The sequence below is a fragment of the Cygnus atratus genome, chromosome 2, assembly GCF_013377495.2.
Source record: "Cygnus atratus isolate AKBS03 ecotype Queensland, Australia chromosome 2, CAtr_DNAZoo_HiC_assembly, whole genome shotgun sequence".
NCBI lineage: Eukaryota > Metazoa > Chordata > Aves > Anseriformes > Anatidae > Cygnus > Cygnus atratus.
In genome coordinates, this window is record NC_066363.1 from 147,039,311 (window position 1) to 147,058,262 (window position 18,952).

The window sequence follows — 18,952 nt, forward strand, 5'->3', positions numbered from 1 at the left end:
CAATCATTAAATATAAACAACACCCATAAAAGGTCAAGAATTTAATAAGAAAACATTATTTCCATCAGTTTGTCTTTCCAAAGGGTGGGATGAATTATTGAGATTATCCTAAAGGAAGCAGGCTGATGAGTAAGCTTTTCATTCTCCAGCAAATCTTTCCACTAACACTCTATGAAGGGAGGAAAACAAAGTAAGCACCAGAACAGAAAGAGATATGCCCAGTATCAGCAGAGTTATGAATTCTAGCTGGGTATCGCTCCCAGGGTTACCAAACGGTACATTTGCAGTGGGTTATGGATCCAGAATGCCTAGGGAATGACATGGAAGAGGGCTGAGCCCAAGGGCGATGCCTTGAAGTTACCACTTGTTTTGGTTTCAGTGTGTAAGGATAGGTCTGAATTCTCTCAGATACATTCACTCAAATTGCCTTGAAACCTCCCATTCCCTACCTAGTTTGAAATGTCTTTGGACGCAAGGACAGCAGAAAGATACAAGCAAAGCTCCTTATAAAAAGTGAAAGCAACAACTCATGCACAAAGCAAGAGAAACACTACTCCCCTCAAAATGAAAACATGAAATCTGAGGAGGAATAATTAGAAATCTAGAATCACCAAGCTTCTCACAGAGAAAGAATGAAAGAATTAAGCTACTTGGTCAGTAATAACCTTTCAAACACAAGAACAGTCACAAATCTGCTGAACATAGAAAGACTAATTCAAGTAAATGAACAGGCTAATCTAGGAATAAATTCATTTCATAAATGCAAATCATTAGTTTCCAATTCTCTATAGAACATCTGTCAGGATTGAATTTCAATTTATTTGGTCATTAAAAAAGCTACCCAGTATTTGTTTTCAAGGACCTGCAACAGTCAAGCAAGATAAGGAAAATATTAAGAAAACAGAAATCTCATAAACACAGGCTGTGTATAAGGAACGGCAAAGCAGAATCAACCAATAATCATTAAAATAATTTAAGTTTCCAAAATTTATAGCTATAAGATGCATGAAAAAAAGCAAAACAAAGTGATTAGTAAGAAGGCAAATCAAAACCAAGAGCTTTGAGTAGCAATTATGGCTGAACTCACTGAATCAAAATCACTGAACATGAGGTGTTTAAAGAAATCACCACACCCCTTATCACTACTCATCATGTCAAAACTCCAGATGTCTGATTCAGTTTACAGAACACTGAGAAACAATGCTCACCGCATCTTCGTAAAACTTGCATTCTCTAGGACAAAACCTTAATAGCAATCACAGCTTCGCTTATCGACACGTCTGTCACCACACAAGCTCTTCTGGTGGACGCTACTTCAATATAATATTAACGAGGTAATTATTTCACTTTTCTACTATATCAGAAGTGTTACAAAGGGACAAAAGACATGCAAAAGTACCTTTTGTGTAGTCAACAACAGCCTCCAACGCTGCTATTCGGACATCCACAAAATGCCCATATTCTGCATATGACTTGAAAAGAGCAGGATCGCTTGGGACATGACCATTCTTCTGAAGCACCCGAATAGCTTTTAAGCAGCTAGATGCGGTAAAAAGAAATTTATATTAGGCTTCCAAAATGCCAGCCACAAAGTACACAGTTATCTCCTTCAGAATCAAGTAGTCTTGTCATTTTTCTAGAATTAAATTAACATGTTACAATTATTTTCATCGTATTAACACGTAGCACTCATTAACTCTGAATTAGGCAGAACACTGAAACAATTCTCTGCTATGCCAAATTCAGTTTGATTGAAGTAGAACTTCACTAATTTACTCAGAAAACACAGTTCAGATTAGTGTTGTGTACTCTACAGAAATTGTTACTCTACCTTTTGTGAACCTTTCATGAACAGAACATTTGAGACAAACTCACACTACCAACTTTTGGAAATTAGAAGGAATTTGCCATGTAAGACTAAAGGAGGTAAGCTAAAATCTCAGTAACTACAGAACTATAAACAAAAAAGTAGTGTTAATGTGTCCGCTCTTTTTGTACGTACAACAATCACTAAATCACACCTGACTGTAATGGTATGTCTGTAGCTGGGAAGAAGCTTCTCCATATTTAGGAAACGTGTAATTTCCTCAAGAATAAGTCGAACGTCTGGATTTAAGTTATCCAGTGTTCGGACTTCATTGTTCACACTGACTGCAGGAGTTACAGAGTTGGCCAGGGCATCAATCAGTTCAGCACGGTAGTAGTTGTCTGAAAACTAGATGAAAACAGCATTTAAACACAAGCAATATAACAATATATGTTCTTAATGATGAGTAATTTGAAGCACTGTTACAGAACAAGATCTTAAAACAGAAACTGTATGACAAACTGTAAAAAAGCAAAACAGTTGAACATGTTTGTTCTGAATACAGATTTGAGAGTGTTTGAGCAAGCAGATATTCTATCAAGCATTAATCTTCACTTATAAAATAAGAGCATATTAATACATTGGTTTCTAAAAAGAAAAATCGGGTACTGAAAATGTTCGAGATTTGGAAAATAAAAGCCATTACTTCCAAGTGTGAGCTTTAAACTACCTGTCTCTTTCTATATTCAGTTGCAAGGTTACCAAGGTTAATGGGTGCTTGGCACCTCTGAAAAAAATCAGGTTTCATCTAGATAGCCACTTCAAGTGCTTCTCAGGTGAATTAATGTCTCACTGCTGTTTAGTAAGGAAAATCTTGCTTCTACGTTTGCTCCTTTTTCCTGGGCACACAGTTTCACCCCTTCCCTTGTGTTAACTGTGGCACTTACTGGTCTTGTCAGATTACTGCACAGCATAAAGTGCAGAAATACGACTATAAAAGCAGAAAAAAAGTACTGGGTTGCATATTAGTTAATTTCATCTAAACAAACCCAAAGAGTGTTAAATCCTGCAGAAGGTATCAAATACATGTTTGCAAATGACATGTGGAAAAGCAAAGTGGAATCTCTCCTTCAGTGGTAGAGAGATGTTAATACAACTCAGTACATCCTCTGACTACTGGCATGCGTGTACATTCTCTCTTTACCACTTCACCTTCTATCATCCTCTTATTTCAGTACTCTTCAACAAGTGTCTTGTTAGTGTTTCTACAAACTAGAAAATGAGGTTTAAGAGACCTCAGATTTGTTCCACTAAGATTTGAGTATTTAATTTGGAAGATTATGTTAGGATCCTAGCAGCTGTGGTCTTCTTCTAAAGCTAGGGAAGTGGAATCTTGTATCATCTCAGGATCCTAAAGGTCCTTTAACCATGCTTCAGAGGTGCTCTGTTTGGGAAGGTAACTTCAGAAGACACTTCCAACTCAGGCACTTCAGTTTAGGGATGAAACATTACATTCAGTTTCAGCTGTTATTTGACTACATGAAGACCATTCAGTTCTGTAAGCCAGAGCTGTTATTCAGAACCCAGAATCCCATATATCATAAAAACCAAGATTATTTCCTTGCTCTTTCAGACAATCTTCTCAAAGTAGAAACAAGTGCTTAACTTTGCATGCTACATTTATTGAGAAAATGTTAACCTTCACGCACATTCTCTCAAAAAACAGGTCTTTTGAATGAAAAAAATATCAAGAAAAGCATGTGCGCAAATGAAGACAGGCAGGTCCTTCGTAAGTCAACAAGCACAGTGCTTCCTCCAAGAGAAACATCCAAGAAATGTCACCACAAATGTCAGCTAGAGAATCTTCTGTAACATTTACTGTTTAGTTTAGTGTATCAGCTTTTATCAACTCTACTTGCTGGGTATTTACATTAGTGGCGTAATACATCAAATAGTATATTAACTTTAAGACTTTTTTAAACAAAAAAAGAGAGATTAAAATAAACACATTCTTTACCTTATTCTTTCTGTTATCATTATACTTGATCAAATCCAAAATAAACATTAAAACCTCCTTGGGACAGAGGTTGTGAACATCTCTCAGAAGGGCCATGGCAACAGGCATAGTCTGTGTAATAAAATTAACATCATTTTTACGTTAATGAAAGGACAGTTATGCCCTGAAAAGAGCTACTCCCTTGAAATAAACAATTACTTTTGCAATACCAAATCTCTAAGAAGTTTTATTTAAATGCATTTTGAAAAAGATACAATATGCTGCACAATCTTCAGATCAAAACCAATGCAATTATTACTCGATAATTAGTTATAGCAGACAGAAAAAGCTGTATATGCAAGAAACGACTCAATTCAAGGCACTATCTAAAAGGTAAGAATTGGAAAATAGTGAAGCAAAGAAAATGATGGTGGAATTCATTCTGAAATTGCCACCTAATTTGTGTGCTTACATGTGAACCTGATGTCTAAGCTTCCATTACCATTAAGAGGTATACACCCAAAACAGTCAGTGGAGCCTAAAGAATTATTAGCCAGATAGCTATTAACCTCACTAGATATTTCTTTTAGAATGTGCTAAGCAGTTCTCTAGGCTCAACTCACACAGATTCAGGAATCCTACCCTTGCACTATAAATCTGGGACATGGGATTAAACGTCTTAGGGAGAAAAGCAAAAGATTTAGTGGGAAAGAATGAACAATGAGAAAAAGAGCAGAAGAACAGAAAAGTCAGCCCAAGAACGAACATGGCGGTAAAAAGGATGATGCAATCTTGCACAGAGAAATAAAATTTAGGTTTTCTCCATAATCAGAAGTATGAGATCTGTAACTCAATCGTCCAAAAATTATAAAGTAAACCTTGAGAGAAAACCACTGTCATTTATTTTAACTGTTATTCACTGTACAACTAACAACTATAGGTCCCAGTAAAAAAAAAAAAGTCATCAAAGCAAGCTGCAGCAACACATGATGTTGACAACTAATGGAAAGGAGGGGGCAAGAAGGATTATGTAGTGCCTTCAACTGAAAGGCCAACCAATTTAAGATAAGGTTTATGAGATTTTATTTGTAGTACGAAATCAATGCAAGTAATGAAGACGGTTGATGAATTCACCTAAAAATGATTGGCCTTGTTATTGTGCAACAAACTGTATGTAAGAATGAGCTCACAAATATTTACAACTAATCATTATACGTACTCCATTCTCCTGAAGGAATTGCTAATTTAACTTCAGCTACCCAGAAAAAAAAATTGCTAGAGTTTTGTTAAGTGTTTTTTGACAAAGATGAAACAAACAGATACCAAATAAGAAAGAACGAGTTGTTTTGGGTTTTTAATGACTGGGTAAAATGGGACTGTGCTATTCACATTCTTACAGTTGTCATCTGTAGGAACATTTATGTGTTTTGACATTTAATTTAAAAAGTTCAGTGGAAAAATAAATTTTACCTTTTGCAGGAAATAGCTTTGAAAGTTCATGAAGTTGTTGGTCTTCACAATGTTTGGACAAGTCTTACAGCAAAACATTCGGGTAAAGAGTGACTTCATGGCTGGTGGTCCTGTCCATGTACTTACCATGGAATTTGCAATCTGTATAATTAGGAGGAAAGGCAAGTCACATTAACATCACCACTGTAAGTTCGGGTTGGCTGTAAAGAAATACAAATTTCCCATAATAAAAAAAGAATAATTGCCAAAAATATACTGCCCTTCAAATACGTACCTATTTTCAACAACGTATTACGTTAGCTAAGTTTTCTCTGCCATCCCCAATACATCTTGTCTACATTAAAGGTAAGTTTTCATAAAATTGTTTCACTTGGAAGATGTCAACAACTAATTACCTTTCCGTGATAAGCTTCTGTTCTTAATTATTTTCTCTTTTATATTTTAGGCAAATATTCTGTGTTTATTAAGCCAAGTTTTCTGACTCTACAGAAGCCAGCGATGGAAGAGGCTTTTACAATACCAACTTCCCCAATTTACCCTGCCAGTAACCTCAGCCTAGACTTTAACTAGGTCTCAACCACCCTAAGACTAAAAGACCACCCCTAAAGCAAAAGACAAGTCAGCTATCTCTCAGCTTTAATCTTCACAGAACGAAGAATAGAATATTCCTCAAATAACCTTAATTCACAACAAGACTGCAGAGTGACAAATTTATTGCTATGATCTGTTTTGGTGTAAGGAAGCAAGGTTCTACAAGGACAAAACTGTCTTTCTGCCTTGCCAGCACCCTGGGGATTCTATATATTTGTTGCATGGAACAATGTAAGCGTGCAGAGAAGAATATCTGAGTGTTTATTAACAAATGGGACCAACACACCCTAAAATTTTGGATGTTCCAGTGTCACAGACCTTCCACAAACTAAGGAAAATACCATTTTCACACAAATGAAACTGACCGTGATTATCTCCTTCTAAATTAGTTTACTTTATTCCAAAGACTGTTACATATGCAGTAAGAGAAAGAAAAGATAGAAGCTACTTAAAGATGGGTAGCAATTAATTTCACCATCTCTTTTATGTAAGATGTGGGCTTTATTATTGAAAGACATTTTCCTTTTAAGTCAGCTTTCAAAGGAAAGTTAAAGGGAGAAAATAGTGCAGTCAGACTAGACTTTTGCAGTAACAGAAGTCTTCTAACTACAGATGCAGGTATGGCTTTTTGTGTAACATACTTAACAAGTTTTCCTACAAACGAAGTTTTAATCCTAAAGGCTACTCGAAAACCATGAAGAACTTAGAATTGAAAATGTGAAATTTATGTAGCAGTGTAACAAAACGCACTCCAAAACATTACAAGAGACTACTGCATTTACAAGATATCCACAACTCATTACAATTGGGGTACAAGTTTTTATTTTTTTTTATCATTTTAAATATTTCATTTTGCAAATTCTATAGACGAAGAATGGTATTTTCAAGTTAAATCAAAAGTAGTAAAATCATCATCTTTTCATTATTTTTTGGTCTTACAATGTGGTCCGACTCGTGTACATTCCTCTTTAAATACTGACAGAATCCAAGTTTTCTATTTATTCTATCGACAATTTACACAATCTCAATTAAATGTATTTGCAAATTCTCCTTACCATAAGGCAGGAAACCTCTCTTGCATTAATTTTACTTAAAAAGGTATACTCTATTTCTGCATCTATCAATTCAGTATATCGTAAGAACTGGCAACTTATTTGACCTAAGATATAACTATAACGCACAGCTGTAAAACTCCTCATTGTTTTGAGTTTTTTTCTGATGGTGAAGGTTTTTTTTTTTTTATGTTTGTTGGTTTTTTAAACCTTACGGAACATCACTGGCACTTCAGTAGACTCAAACCTATAGATTGAAAATCAGCCTGTCTGCTCCCAGGACTTAGTATCATAACATTATTATTTTCTCCTTTCTCTGTAGGGTCATTTGCCATGAACTTCTCAGTGGTCTGTGTGTGTATTTGCACATGCACACGGGCATCTATTCATTAACGAGGATTTAATATTTTTCATGAATACTTGACTGAAGTGCTGTTTTACAACAAGTCATACATTTGAAAATGCAATTTTAGAACTGAATTTATTACACTATCACTTTTTCTGTATCCATGTAAGTACACCAAGAATGTTTCTCCTAAATAACCACTATCCAGCCAGAAGGTGCAAATTAACACAAAATAACCCTCCCACTAACAAAACATGGAGGACTTGACTTTTTCCAATAAAGTCTACAAATCTTGAATATTTACAAGCTGTGAAAATTAAACAGAGTTAATAGGAAGTGATTCTTACTAACAGCCTGATGTTGGAACCATTAATAGAATATATTACACTTTTCTCCTAGGTAGCATGGGTAAACATATCTACAACCACGTCCTTCCATGCCCCTTCACCTTGATTTAATAACACAAACACACTTTTCACATAGATTTATAATTATTTTCTGAGTCAACCATCTTATCTCTAGATCTCAGATTTTTTTAATACAATTTCATACAAATACAACTGAAAAAAACTAGTTATGGTTATCTACAACCCAACTGCCTGTGAATTCGAAGAACGAAAAAAAAATACATTTCAACATTGTTAACAACTGCTCTTTTAACATTCATCTGTGGAAGCCACCTTTACTTTTAAATATTCCAAATAAATTCACTATGAAATACACATATTTTAAGTCAGGTAGTGGCAGTATTGCTCCTAGCACATACACTGGCAGCATTATATCAGTATTTTGTAATATTAAAATACACCATCACAAGCATTTCTTGTATTTTGATTTTCAAAATATGCCCAAAGGGTATATTTCTGTACGGGTACTGAATTACTCTTAACAGGTAGCCAGCAGAGATGAAGCTATATACCAATAATTCAACTTCTACAAACCGTCAATAACATGCCTTTACGTAAAGTATGTCAGTAACATGCCTTCTCAATAATTTCTTACTCTTTTGTGTTTCCATCCAGTTGTTTTATCAGGATCTCTATGTTTAATTCTTAATGTTAATTTTGTGTCTAAACAAAAAATACCTTCTCTTTTAATGGCAATGACCTGGCTTTTGAATATTTAATTAGAGACCAACACTATTTACTTTGTGCCCCTATTCAACTTGAAACAATATACAGCAGTAATCTGAATTCACATTAGACAGATAGATGAATTTTGAAACTCCAAATTTCTCAGAGAAGCCAAGGAACTTCCCAGTAAAATAAAAAAAATGAATTTTGGCTCTGAAAAAAGTGAACAAAAGTCTTTTATTTCTGCCACTTAATGAAATCTGGAAAAATCCCTTGTGGTTTTCATGTCTGACATCTCAATTTTGACAATTATGAAAGCCTTCTGCAGTCTCCATTTACAGACTAAAATAATACAGCTTTCCTTTCAAATCAGTCAAGTTAAAAATACTTGGCAAACCCTTTTAAGAGGCTAAATATCAAGCCAATTTAAGAACTGTGGTGAGTTTTGACCCATTTTCAAATGTTTACAATGTCTAGCACATTTCTTTCCTTATTCCCATCCACACAACCTCACCTTTGCAAGGCAGAAGCAGGCCAGCATTCTCACTCGGTAGAAGCACTGTTCCTGTTCTAGTATATCAGTGAGTGCAAGCCGTGATGCTGGCGTGGGGAACTTTTCCAATGCCAGAATGGCTTCTTCTTGTGCAACCACATCTCGCTCATATCGAAGCTGATACTGCCACATGAAATCAGACTGTTCAAATTCTACCTTCCTCAGTACTGACATATCAGGGTCTATTCTTATCCAGAGCAAAGGGGAATCAGCACTAAGACAGACATGAGAAACATTAATAGTTTACAGCATTTCAAGACTCTAGAAATCAAAAAGATGTTCTGACTTGTTATGAGTTATGTTTGAAGTATTTAGAGTCCAAGAACCATACATGAATTTAAGTCAGAAGGGACTTTTGAAAGTCATCTGATCCAGGCTCCTGCTCCTATGATGGCAACTCTATAACCTTTCAGGGCAATCTGCCCAAGACTTAAATGTCAGTGAAAGCAGTAGTTTCACTATTTTTACACAACAGATGTGAGTTCATGGTAAACTACTGTATAATCTCAGTATACTTAAAATCTTCTTCCTCAGGTACCATAACTGTCATGGCTGAGAAGCATACTTTATGACCTTCTACACTTGAAGTCTACCAGAAAAAAAAAATCAAAGAAAATCCCATGGTAACCACCTAAAGCTTTATGTACTGGCTTTCATCAATAGACGTGAAAATACTTTACAACCACAAACATGCTATTGTGTTGAAAGCTGACAAGGGTAACCATGCAATTGCACAGAACCGTCAGGACAAACAATCATAAAAGCAAAAGTATCATCATGCAGGATTAAAGTTTTAGTCCCAAAGATGAACATACTCAATTGTATTCTACACAAGGAAGTGTTTTATACTTTGTATTCAGACAGCACCATTACGGCACGAGTCATTTGTGGGAACAGCAAGCACAAATAGGAGCTAGATGCTAAATGCTCCTAAAAACAATCTAAAAATCATTTATTCATGTCTGTTAATACAGAAATTATAACAGTGACTTGCTCAATGACTATATCCCCTCTATAAAATTATTTCTGGGCATTTTTAGATAAGGTTTAATTTACTAGTAATCTCCAACGCTTTAAAGGAGACAAGCAAACTATCCTTCTACAATGAGACACCATTTAGTCTTCAAGAAAAGATAATTTACTTTCATCAGCAAGCAAACAAAGTACCAACACCTATGAACACCTTTCTGAGAGCAACACCAGCTCCAGCTCAAGGAGGGTAAAATGAGTATTTACTCTGAGCAAGAGGTTGCTTCCATAGAGCTTAACACCCTAATATATTCTTTTCAGTATGAAGTATTTCAACGTTCATTTGTAATCTAAAAGAATTATTTTTAAATTAACCATAGGTTTCAAGAACTTCTTTATCTTAGTGCTAAGTTAAATGGTCTTCATCGAGGTCCAACAAAAACTGCTGACTTTTGTCTTGAAATCTGCCAGTCATACAATGAAGTCCAAATCTACTATCAAATTCTTAAAAAAAAAAAACAAGCAAAAAACCATGCTTCAAATAAAGGTAATATGGCTCAGTGTCACACCGAGAAACTTCAGCCAACTTACTCCATAGCGGAAAGGTCCATGTCCACCTCTTCTCCATTCATCAGTGGAATCTTTTTTTTCTTATTTCTGTTAAAAAAAAAAAAAAAGAGAGAAAAAAGAAAATAAAGGTAAGCATTTCGAAAATCATCCTACTAGCTAAGATATGCTTAAAAACGAAGATAAGGTTTGCTAAAGTAATTTACCAAACCAAAAACCAACGCTCACCCAGGAAAAAAAAAAATTAAAAGAAATCAAAGTTGAGCTATGCTTAGTTTTATTTAGAAAAGAAACCACTGGGGACTCTAACAGAAAACAAAAACTATGTACATGCTTCAATTCATATACCCTCACTTGAGATTCTTCTCTTGCCTTTCTTTAGTCTTTCCCCTTGGTGAGAAAACTCATTCAAAGCCTTTATGAAAAATCTGATGAAGCTGGAGCCTTCATTCAACTTGCTCTCCTATACAAACAAACTTCTCTATAAAACTTTATACAAAATTTAAGATCTTTATTCAGAACTGCATATAAAATGTAAGGTTTCTTGCTGTTCACAAACAGTAGTAAATTCTATTTCCCCCCCCTACATCACAGGCAAATCTTATTCAATAAGAGCAACAAGATGTAGTTATAAAATTTAAAAAGCATGTATTTATTATCAATGCCCTATGCATTTTCATGTATCCACAGTAAAAAATGCTTGCAGTTTATATATTTTTAAGTCTTACCTTCTGCTTTTAGAATGGCAAGGTATATCATGCTTAAGACTATTTTCTTCAATCTGCAATGTATGGTTAAATGATCCATCAAGTTCTTGCACTGTCACTTTAAGAGGACCCTTAAAATTCAAAAGATTGTTATTAGCATTAAAAATAATGCTCGTTAATGCTCACATCGCACTTATATGCATAGGTAAAATATGGGAAATTGGCCTTACCACATATTTCTGAGTCCCAGGAGATGTGTAGTCTTGTTTTATTTCCAATTCCAAAACATTCCGTTTTCTATTAAATGCAAAGCTGCCGTAAAATTTGACCACTCCACTCTGATCTCTACAAAGCAGTATAGGAATTCTGCGGCACAATGCAGTAACTATAAACAATCATAACTCTCAAGGTTTTCACTCACTTTTTACACTTGCTTTATGCTTTTTTAATTCTAAAATCTCCTATCCCAAGAAAATCAGGAAATGAAAACATGTTTCTTCGTAAGAATTTCCATTTTTTTTCTTTAAACAGTACTTTAATGTACATTCATGTACAAAGGAAAAAAAAAAAGGAAGTACAGTGAAAATTATCTAGGAAGAAAGAATTCATCATGAAAAACTACACTGGACCCTACCACATTCTAATGTCCCTGACATGCTCTCAGAGAAAGTTACTGAGTAAATCTTTAGTAAATTCTGTATGACTTGTTTTAATACACACTTCAGGTAAACCAAATTAAGAGGAAAACATAGCGACCTTCTGTTTTCTACCTGTGCTGCACTTAATTATTTTATTGCAGTTTTTCAAAAATGAGTCATTGCACGTGTTGTTCAGATGTATACAGAATAGCTCACATATATATGAAACTACATTATGTGACCAATAAAAAATAATTATCTCACTCCAAATTTTATCACAGGCAATAACTTCAGGTAAACTGTTCTGTGAATAGCTTCAGCATTCATTATTATTTTGACATCCATTACTACAGTTTATTTATAATAAAACTACAACACTAGGAAAACGTATTTTAGGCTAGGGCATGCTCCCAGTAAGTGTCTGATGACATATGGCAAAAGCAAGAAAAGAAAACCTGTTCTTTAATGTCCTGACATTTAAGGGGAGAGCTGCCAGTTTCAAGCAGGCTTCCTATCACACAAAACTCTTCTCCCCAGATACATGCATTTGGCTAAACAGATGCCTCAGACAGACTGGTTCTGTTCATGGTGGTTGCCTTCATAAAGGTCCGTGACATTGCCATCGGGTAAAACTTAGTCTTGTACTGTTTTAACCCGCAATCACTTTAATTAAAACTACCAATTAAACCTGTTAAATGAAGCAAATTTAAATTTACCCTCACATCAATCCAAAACAAGAAACCCTATTTCTTGATTAATATCACTGAAATTTGAAGCATCAACACTCAAATTTTTATTTGAGCTAGACCTGAAGGTCTAACACTAACACAAGCTACCAAGCTGTTAAATACTAGTTTATTTTAAACCATCAATCCATGCTTTAGGTTACACATTCCATGGTGATTTACTGGAAATCACATCTAAAAATGCACCAGACTATAGCATTTTCCATGTCAGACTTCAGCATATTTCTATGGGCAGTGTCCTCTGGAATTCCTTTAGTGTAATTTGGCCTTGAATTCCACCAGAGCTTTTGTGCTTCCTGCAAAATAAAACTTAAAATCGCAGCAATTCCTTCTGGTAAAGGACACCCGAAAGAGCTAGCATACTCTAAATGACTATAAAAGGACTATGAACCTGTGACTCCCATTTATTTCTAATTCAAAGAATAATGTACTTAAATGTTTAAAGCAAAGACATGAAATATCTTTCTTCACATTCCTTTAGTAGTGCCAATTAAAAAACAAATTCATTCTCCATATTAACAATCCAAACCAAGAATAAAAAGGATACACCCACTGCTTTATTAAAGGTTGGATGTCTTTGCCAGAGACATTTGAGATAGATTTCAAAAACCCAGATGTGGAAACCAACATCTGACTCCACATGTGTGACTGGAACTTCTGAGATGAAGCAGTGCTGGCCAGACTCAACAACTTGTTGAAAACCTAAAATGATAAAAAGTTATTACTTTCATTAAGCACTTCAACATACAAAAGAAGCCTTTCTTTCCTGATTAGTTGCAATTGAACTCTAACTAAAGGCCAATAAACTCATTCCTTGACGACGGACTTCAAAAAAAGTCTTTCAAAATAAAAATATTTCAGAAAATTATTTACTTGCCCGTATCAGAAATTGTGATTTGCAGACATGAATGCATCCTTACTTGAGGTAAACTACGCATGATGCTGAGAAAAGAGGTGAACCCCCAGCTTCATAACATGAAGTGTGTTTTAACAAAAATAAACTAAAAGTGTCGTCTTTGCTCATAATGGCTGCAGGAACAACTTAGGCAGCTTTTTCACAAATAGAGATGAACACAAAGCGTACCAAAACATTTTTGGTAGCCATTTTCTAGTTCTAAGCATCTCTAATGAGCTACACTTCAAAAAACAAGCAATTTATGAAGTTAATCACTGAAAGTGCATGTGGCCTTTATTTACCAAATTATAAAACGCAGAGGTTAGCAAAGTACTTTAAAATCACTTCTTTTTACCTGAGCTTTTTCAAATAACCAGCTTTTTAGGAGTTACATGCATACCCTTTCTTTTCTTTTATAACTTAAGCCAACACTTCACATACTTCCTTACCATAGTCTTACACAAAATCCCTTATAAGTCCATAAGCTTTAAAATTATCTACAGTAAAACAGATCACTAAATAAATCTGCTGTTTAGAAACAGAAGTCATGAGGTTCTCTGTTTACCTTTCTAGCTATCCCTTTAAAAAAAATGCAAAGAATAATTAAAATTTATTTAATGGAAGCTTTAAATCTGCTGTATTTTCAACCTGACAACAGCTGCTTATACGAAGTTTTAGCACATCCACATACATGTTATCTTTAAAAACCTGGAATCTGATGCTGAAAGGAAGAAGTATCACCTAGTTCCTAGTTTGGCGTTTCTTTATAGCATCCTATCTTTTTAAGGCATGTCACAAAACATTTAAAAAAAACTACAATTCTGCAGAAGTTTAATATTTCAAAATAAAATGACAATCTCCAATTCAACTGTTTCTTCTAATATAAAGATCTATGCTCCCTCTAGCACTGAAAATGCTATGCAGTGGAAAGAACAGAAGCCAGATTCTCTTTACTTTCATTATTAATATCTGACTACATTAGCTCATGATGACACTAGTTATGGCTGCAAAACTACTAGTAAAACAGGTTCTCAGTGTTAATAACCAGTCATTTACTCAAAGCAATGAAACAGCTTAATATTACAAAGAATAAGGCATATATAAAAATATTACTAGTTATGTTTAAGAATAATAGCTAACCTTATCCTAACGCAATGATCAACATTTTATGTTTGTTCCACGCTGTTTAAACTACTACTTAAAATATAAATGGAATCCTATGAAAAGCTGATTTGCTCTTTCTTAACTCCATTTTATGAATAGAAATTGCAAATTTCTATTTGCAAATAATATAAAGCTGCCTATACTCGACATAAATAAATATAAAGCTGTCTATATGCCACATAAACATTTAATTACCTACCTGTAACATGAACTCCATGCTGATCCTGTTCTCAATCAGTCTCATAACAAGATGTGCTTTACACTGGAACATAGTGTAATACTCCCAGGACAGTGTATGAGGGTGTTTGATAGAAAAGTGTAAGTGTGATGCAGGGCTGAAAAATAAAAATTAAAAAAAAAAAAAATTTGTTTTGCATTTTATGGAATGAAAACTAAAATATAACTTAACAACTAAGATTATAGGCACACCAACATTAGGACCTCTTCTACTGCTTTAAAGATGTAAATTATGACGTTTCAAATGACCACACACAAAGGTTACTGGGGTGCACATAGCTGGAATACAGCAAGTACTGTATAGAGAATAATGACAGGTAATACATGCTGCACAGTAACTTCTCGAAAAGACTGGTAGCAGTGAAAAACAGAGAAGGGAATCTATGACTTGAGTCTGGAAATTACTCAAATTGCATGCTCCCTGCTCCACTTCCACTTTTAAGTGCCTGTACATAGTTAATATTTTACATTTAAGCAAATAACTTTTGCAATTAAAGAAAGTAGGAGTTTTAAGATTCAAAAAAGACTTTCATGATCAATTCCTCTGAGTCATCACATTTAATTTTAGTTAGCAAATTTATGCTTTCAATAGTTTGGCAAATAGATGCCTTCTAAATCAGCTATCATATCAAGGCAGACTATGCAGAGCATCACGCTACCACTGCCACACTATCTCTGTAACTTCCTGTGGCGCTCCTTCACACATACCCTTTGTGTCCATAAGCAAAACATCTAAAACAGTCTAATTTCATTCCACATCAGAAGACAGACACAGACAACCTGAAACTTTTTTCAAACAGGACTAATTTCTGGATACCTTTAGTGGCTGTACAGCAGTAAAGCACCATATGACCTAATTTTGATGCACTATAAAATTAAAGTTTCACACTTCAGAACACGAACTTTCCAAACTTTAGCCCAGTTTCAAAGTAGAAAAGTAACTTTAATACTGCATCTCCCTAGAAAAATAAGACCTTTTTGCCCTTTTTCAATTATTTGAGAAGATAATTCTGAGTTTATTTTAGTGATGAACCAAGGCTGTGGAAACTGTATTGTGTTGTGCTTTGTTTTTTTCTTTTAGTTCTTCTTTTCTTCTTCACGCTTGATTATTTTTTTCCCATGAACTAATAACAAATACCTTAAAAAAAAAAAAAAAAAGGCCCACACCATGTCAGGCCAACTTCTTAAGAAACAGAAATCCAGACTCATTTTATGAGGGTTGGTGGAGAATGATAAATTAGCCACTGTGCCATAGCAAACACCAACCACATAAAACTCCAGGGTTCAAAATGGGATTTTGCTGGGATTCTCACTTATAGATAACCTAACTGAACTATTTCAAGATGGGCGAGGCAAGAGATTTGTCCAAAGACTTTAGAAGACATTGCAAGACAGAATGAAATAATTCATGAATTGTGACTATCAAAGACAAGAGGTATAATCCTGATCTTTCATGCCAGCTATCTCAGAAAGAGACGTATCTTCCAGAAACTTCATAGACCTATTAAGAAATATTTTTGACTAGCCTTTCCATGCACTTGGAAGGCGTATGGCATTAGGAAGCTTTCTAACAACAAAAAAGACCAGTACTTGGTTTCTTGTCTGCAATTCTTAAGATTTCAGAAGACAACAAGGCCCAAGATAGCCATAACACCTCAGCATTCTTTTCCTATTCTTTTATAGACTGGGAGATTCCCTTAACTTTACTCGTGAACATCTGTATAAACATCTTATGATACAAAAAGAAAAGATTTTCTAAATTTAAGCAATACCCTTTTCAGGTGTACTGACTATATGAATAAGAACATACTTAACGTTACTACTTGCTGTTTCTTGTTGGTTAGCAATTATTGAAGTCTCCCTTATCAAAATTGTCCTGTTATTTTGGACATTTCTGTGTTCTAGGGTAAGCAAGGGTTAGCGGCCATGAAATTGAAATGCAAGAATGGAACTGAGGTTGTGGCTCAGACATTATATAATAATTTGGTCTCAGTATAAAACTATTTATCCAGCTTCAAATTATACACTTGATTGACTTTGGTAAAATTCTTTTCTTAAAAATTATAACCAAGCCAGGACCCACATTCTTGGCCTTCTTAAATTCACTAAGCGTTGATTGATTTCGGCACTGGTTACATTATTTAACTGCAAATCAAACGAAACCAGGTTGATTGCATTTGAGAGTTGCGTTTTGTAGTTCATTCAGTTTTAATACATTTCTTCCCATTGTATTTTTCTTTAACTGTTAGACTTTTAAAGCTGTTACTGGATTGGCAAGAAGTAAGAATTCAAATTAGCAATATGGGCCTAGGACCTTTGTCAAAGTGAAAAGCAAGCTAGTAGCTCTTCCATGGAAATTTATAACCCTCATGCTCTTGAGCACAATCCAGTCATTCAGTGCAAACCTGTCAATCTGCTTCTTCCACTTGAAATACATCCACATACACTTCTTGAGGCTTTTAATTTTTTTACAGCAGGGTGGTACCACCACAATCAAAGACTGAAGAAAACCAAAAATGCAAGAACACAAAATGAAGAGGTAACAAGCACAACACTTCACTTTGAAGCTTCAACCCACACAGCAGTTAACCTGCAATTTCCGTTCCTTCATTTTCCCAGGCTCCGGGATTTTCTCTCAAAAAATCAAAATTCTAGAGCAGTGTTTGTATTGCAGTACATATATAAACAAAGAGTTTGTGATAGCTGTTCTGTACACAAATTAATTCATCTGAAAAGTTACTTTTTTCCAATGATTTCTTTCCATATTTTAATTCAGGTGAAAATTAGATTATTATCCAACCTAATTTTTCTTCATATTATTATGAATTGGGACTGCTTTAATGCAAATACGCTTGGCAGGAAACCTTATCATAACAACCAGAATGAAGAAATGCAAAATATATGTTGAAGAAAAATGCTCTAAACATCACCATTATGAAAATATCCTCCCAGAATACGAACCATTCCCCAGAGTCAGGAACACATACTTAATTTATGTACAAGGAAACTTTGCAATCTATAAGAAACAGCAAGTTGTAATTTATATTTAAGTGATGTTACGATTATCAAGCTATAATAGAGAGAAGCAGCAAAATACACATGGGAAGACAATGTCTAACAATGATACATCACACAGAGGAAACATACATTTAAGGGGATTAAACAGGAATCGGTCCATTATTTGGCTCCAGTTCTAGTTTAAATACAATTAAATACTAAAATTAACACTTACAAAGTAACTTTTCTTATAGTGCATTTATATTAATGTAGCCTTTTTCCATAGTTTATTCTGATCCTATTAGTCTAGATTTAGTTTCTCTGTGAGGGAATACGCTGCCAAATTGTAACGCTGCCAATTAAAAAGACTGCCAAGACCTAACTCATTACCCAATATTTTCCTTAAGAGAAAGAAAGAAAAAAAGGACGTCATGACCAATGTGATACCTAAAATTGATGCTATTAGCTGTGACTTGCTTTTCAGAGGTATATGCAACAAGACCACCTAGGTACTTGTCTGCTTCACCGCTTTGAAAAAGGACAGCGAACTAAATCAAAATCCATCACGAGCAGTTGTTGAGGATTCACCTGGCTGGGAAACTGGCCAATGTCTCCTATTCCTGATTTGAAAAAACATTTTCTTCTTTATTCTTCTCCCTAAACCAGATCATTACTCATATTTAAGTGGGTTATCTGTATACTTGGTTCAATCTTAAATGCAGAGTTTTCATTTTGAATTGAGAAAAAAAAACAAACAACAGGATTTGTACTCAAAAGTAAGAGAACCACTGCTGCAGACAATTTAGGTCAGATTTTCATAACAGGGGGGCTTCTGCTGCAGTAAGAACTTAAGCTGATATATTCTGCCACTCCATCTGCACATTCTCAACCTGTTTTGCATGTGCTGCTCATGGGTTTCCAAAGAGCACCTGTTTGTAAGGCTGTGTCACAACTAGATTAATTTATCCAAGATAAGGAAAACATGACAAAAATGTGTCACTGACACCTGGACCAGCTTACTGATCTGGCTTCTGGTAGTGCTTTTCAATCTCCAAAATTTCCAATTTTGACCAACGCTACTGAGTGGGTAGTACAGGAGTACCACAAAACAGGCAAGGAGAAAATTCCTAAGCTAGCACTACTG

The 18,952-nt window shown here is 34.8% G+C and overlaps 1 protein-coding gene across 4 annotated transcripts in view; it reads right to left on the reverse strand.

The window, feature by feature from the left end:
* TAF2 (TATA-box binding protein associated factor 2) overlaps positions 1 to 18,952 on the reverse strand; it is a 57,379-nt gene that overhangs the window by 21,229 nt on the left and 17,198 nt on the right. For all 4 annotated transcript variants that reach the window (XM_035556340.1, XM_035556338.2, XM_035556339.2 and 1 more), the window contains exons 11-20: positions 14,774 to 14,909; positions 13,063 to 13,217; positions 11,362 to 11,476; positions 11,153 to 11,262; positions 10,449 to 10,514; positions 8,850 to 9,102; positions 5,274 to 5,414; positions 3,825 to 3,935; positions 2,022 to 2,215; positions 1,400 to 1,539 (exon numbers count right to left, since the gene is read on the reverse strand). In XM_035556340.1, coding sequence (XP_035412233.1) covers positions 1,400 to 1,539; positions 2,022 to 2,215; positions 3,825 to 3,935; positions 5,274 to 5,414; positions 8,850 to 9,102; positions 10,449 to 10,514; positions 11,153 to 11,262; positions 11,362 to 11,476; positions 13,063 to 13,217; positions 14,774 to 14,909 — 1,421 coding nt within the window. The remainder of the gene's footprint in view (positions 1 to 1,399; positions 1,540 to 2,021; positions 2,216 to 3,824; positions 3,936 to 5,273; positions 5,415 to 8,849; positions 9,103 to 10,448; positions 10,515 to 11,152; positions 11,263 to 11,361; positions 11,477 to 13,062; positions 13,218 to 14,773; positions 14,910 to 18,952) is intronic.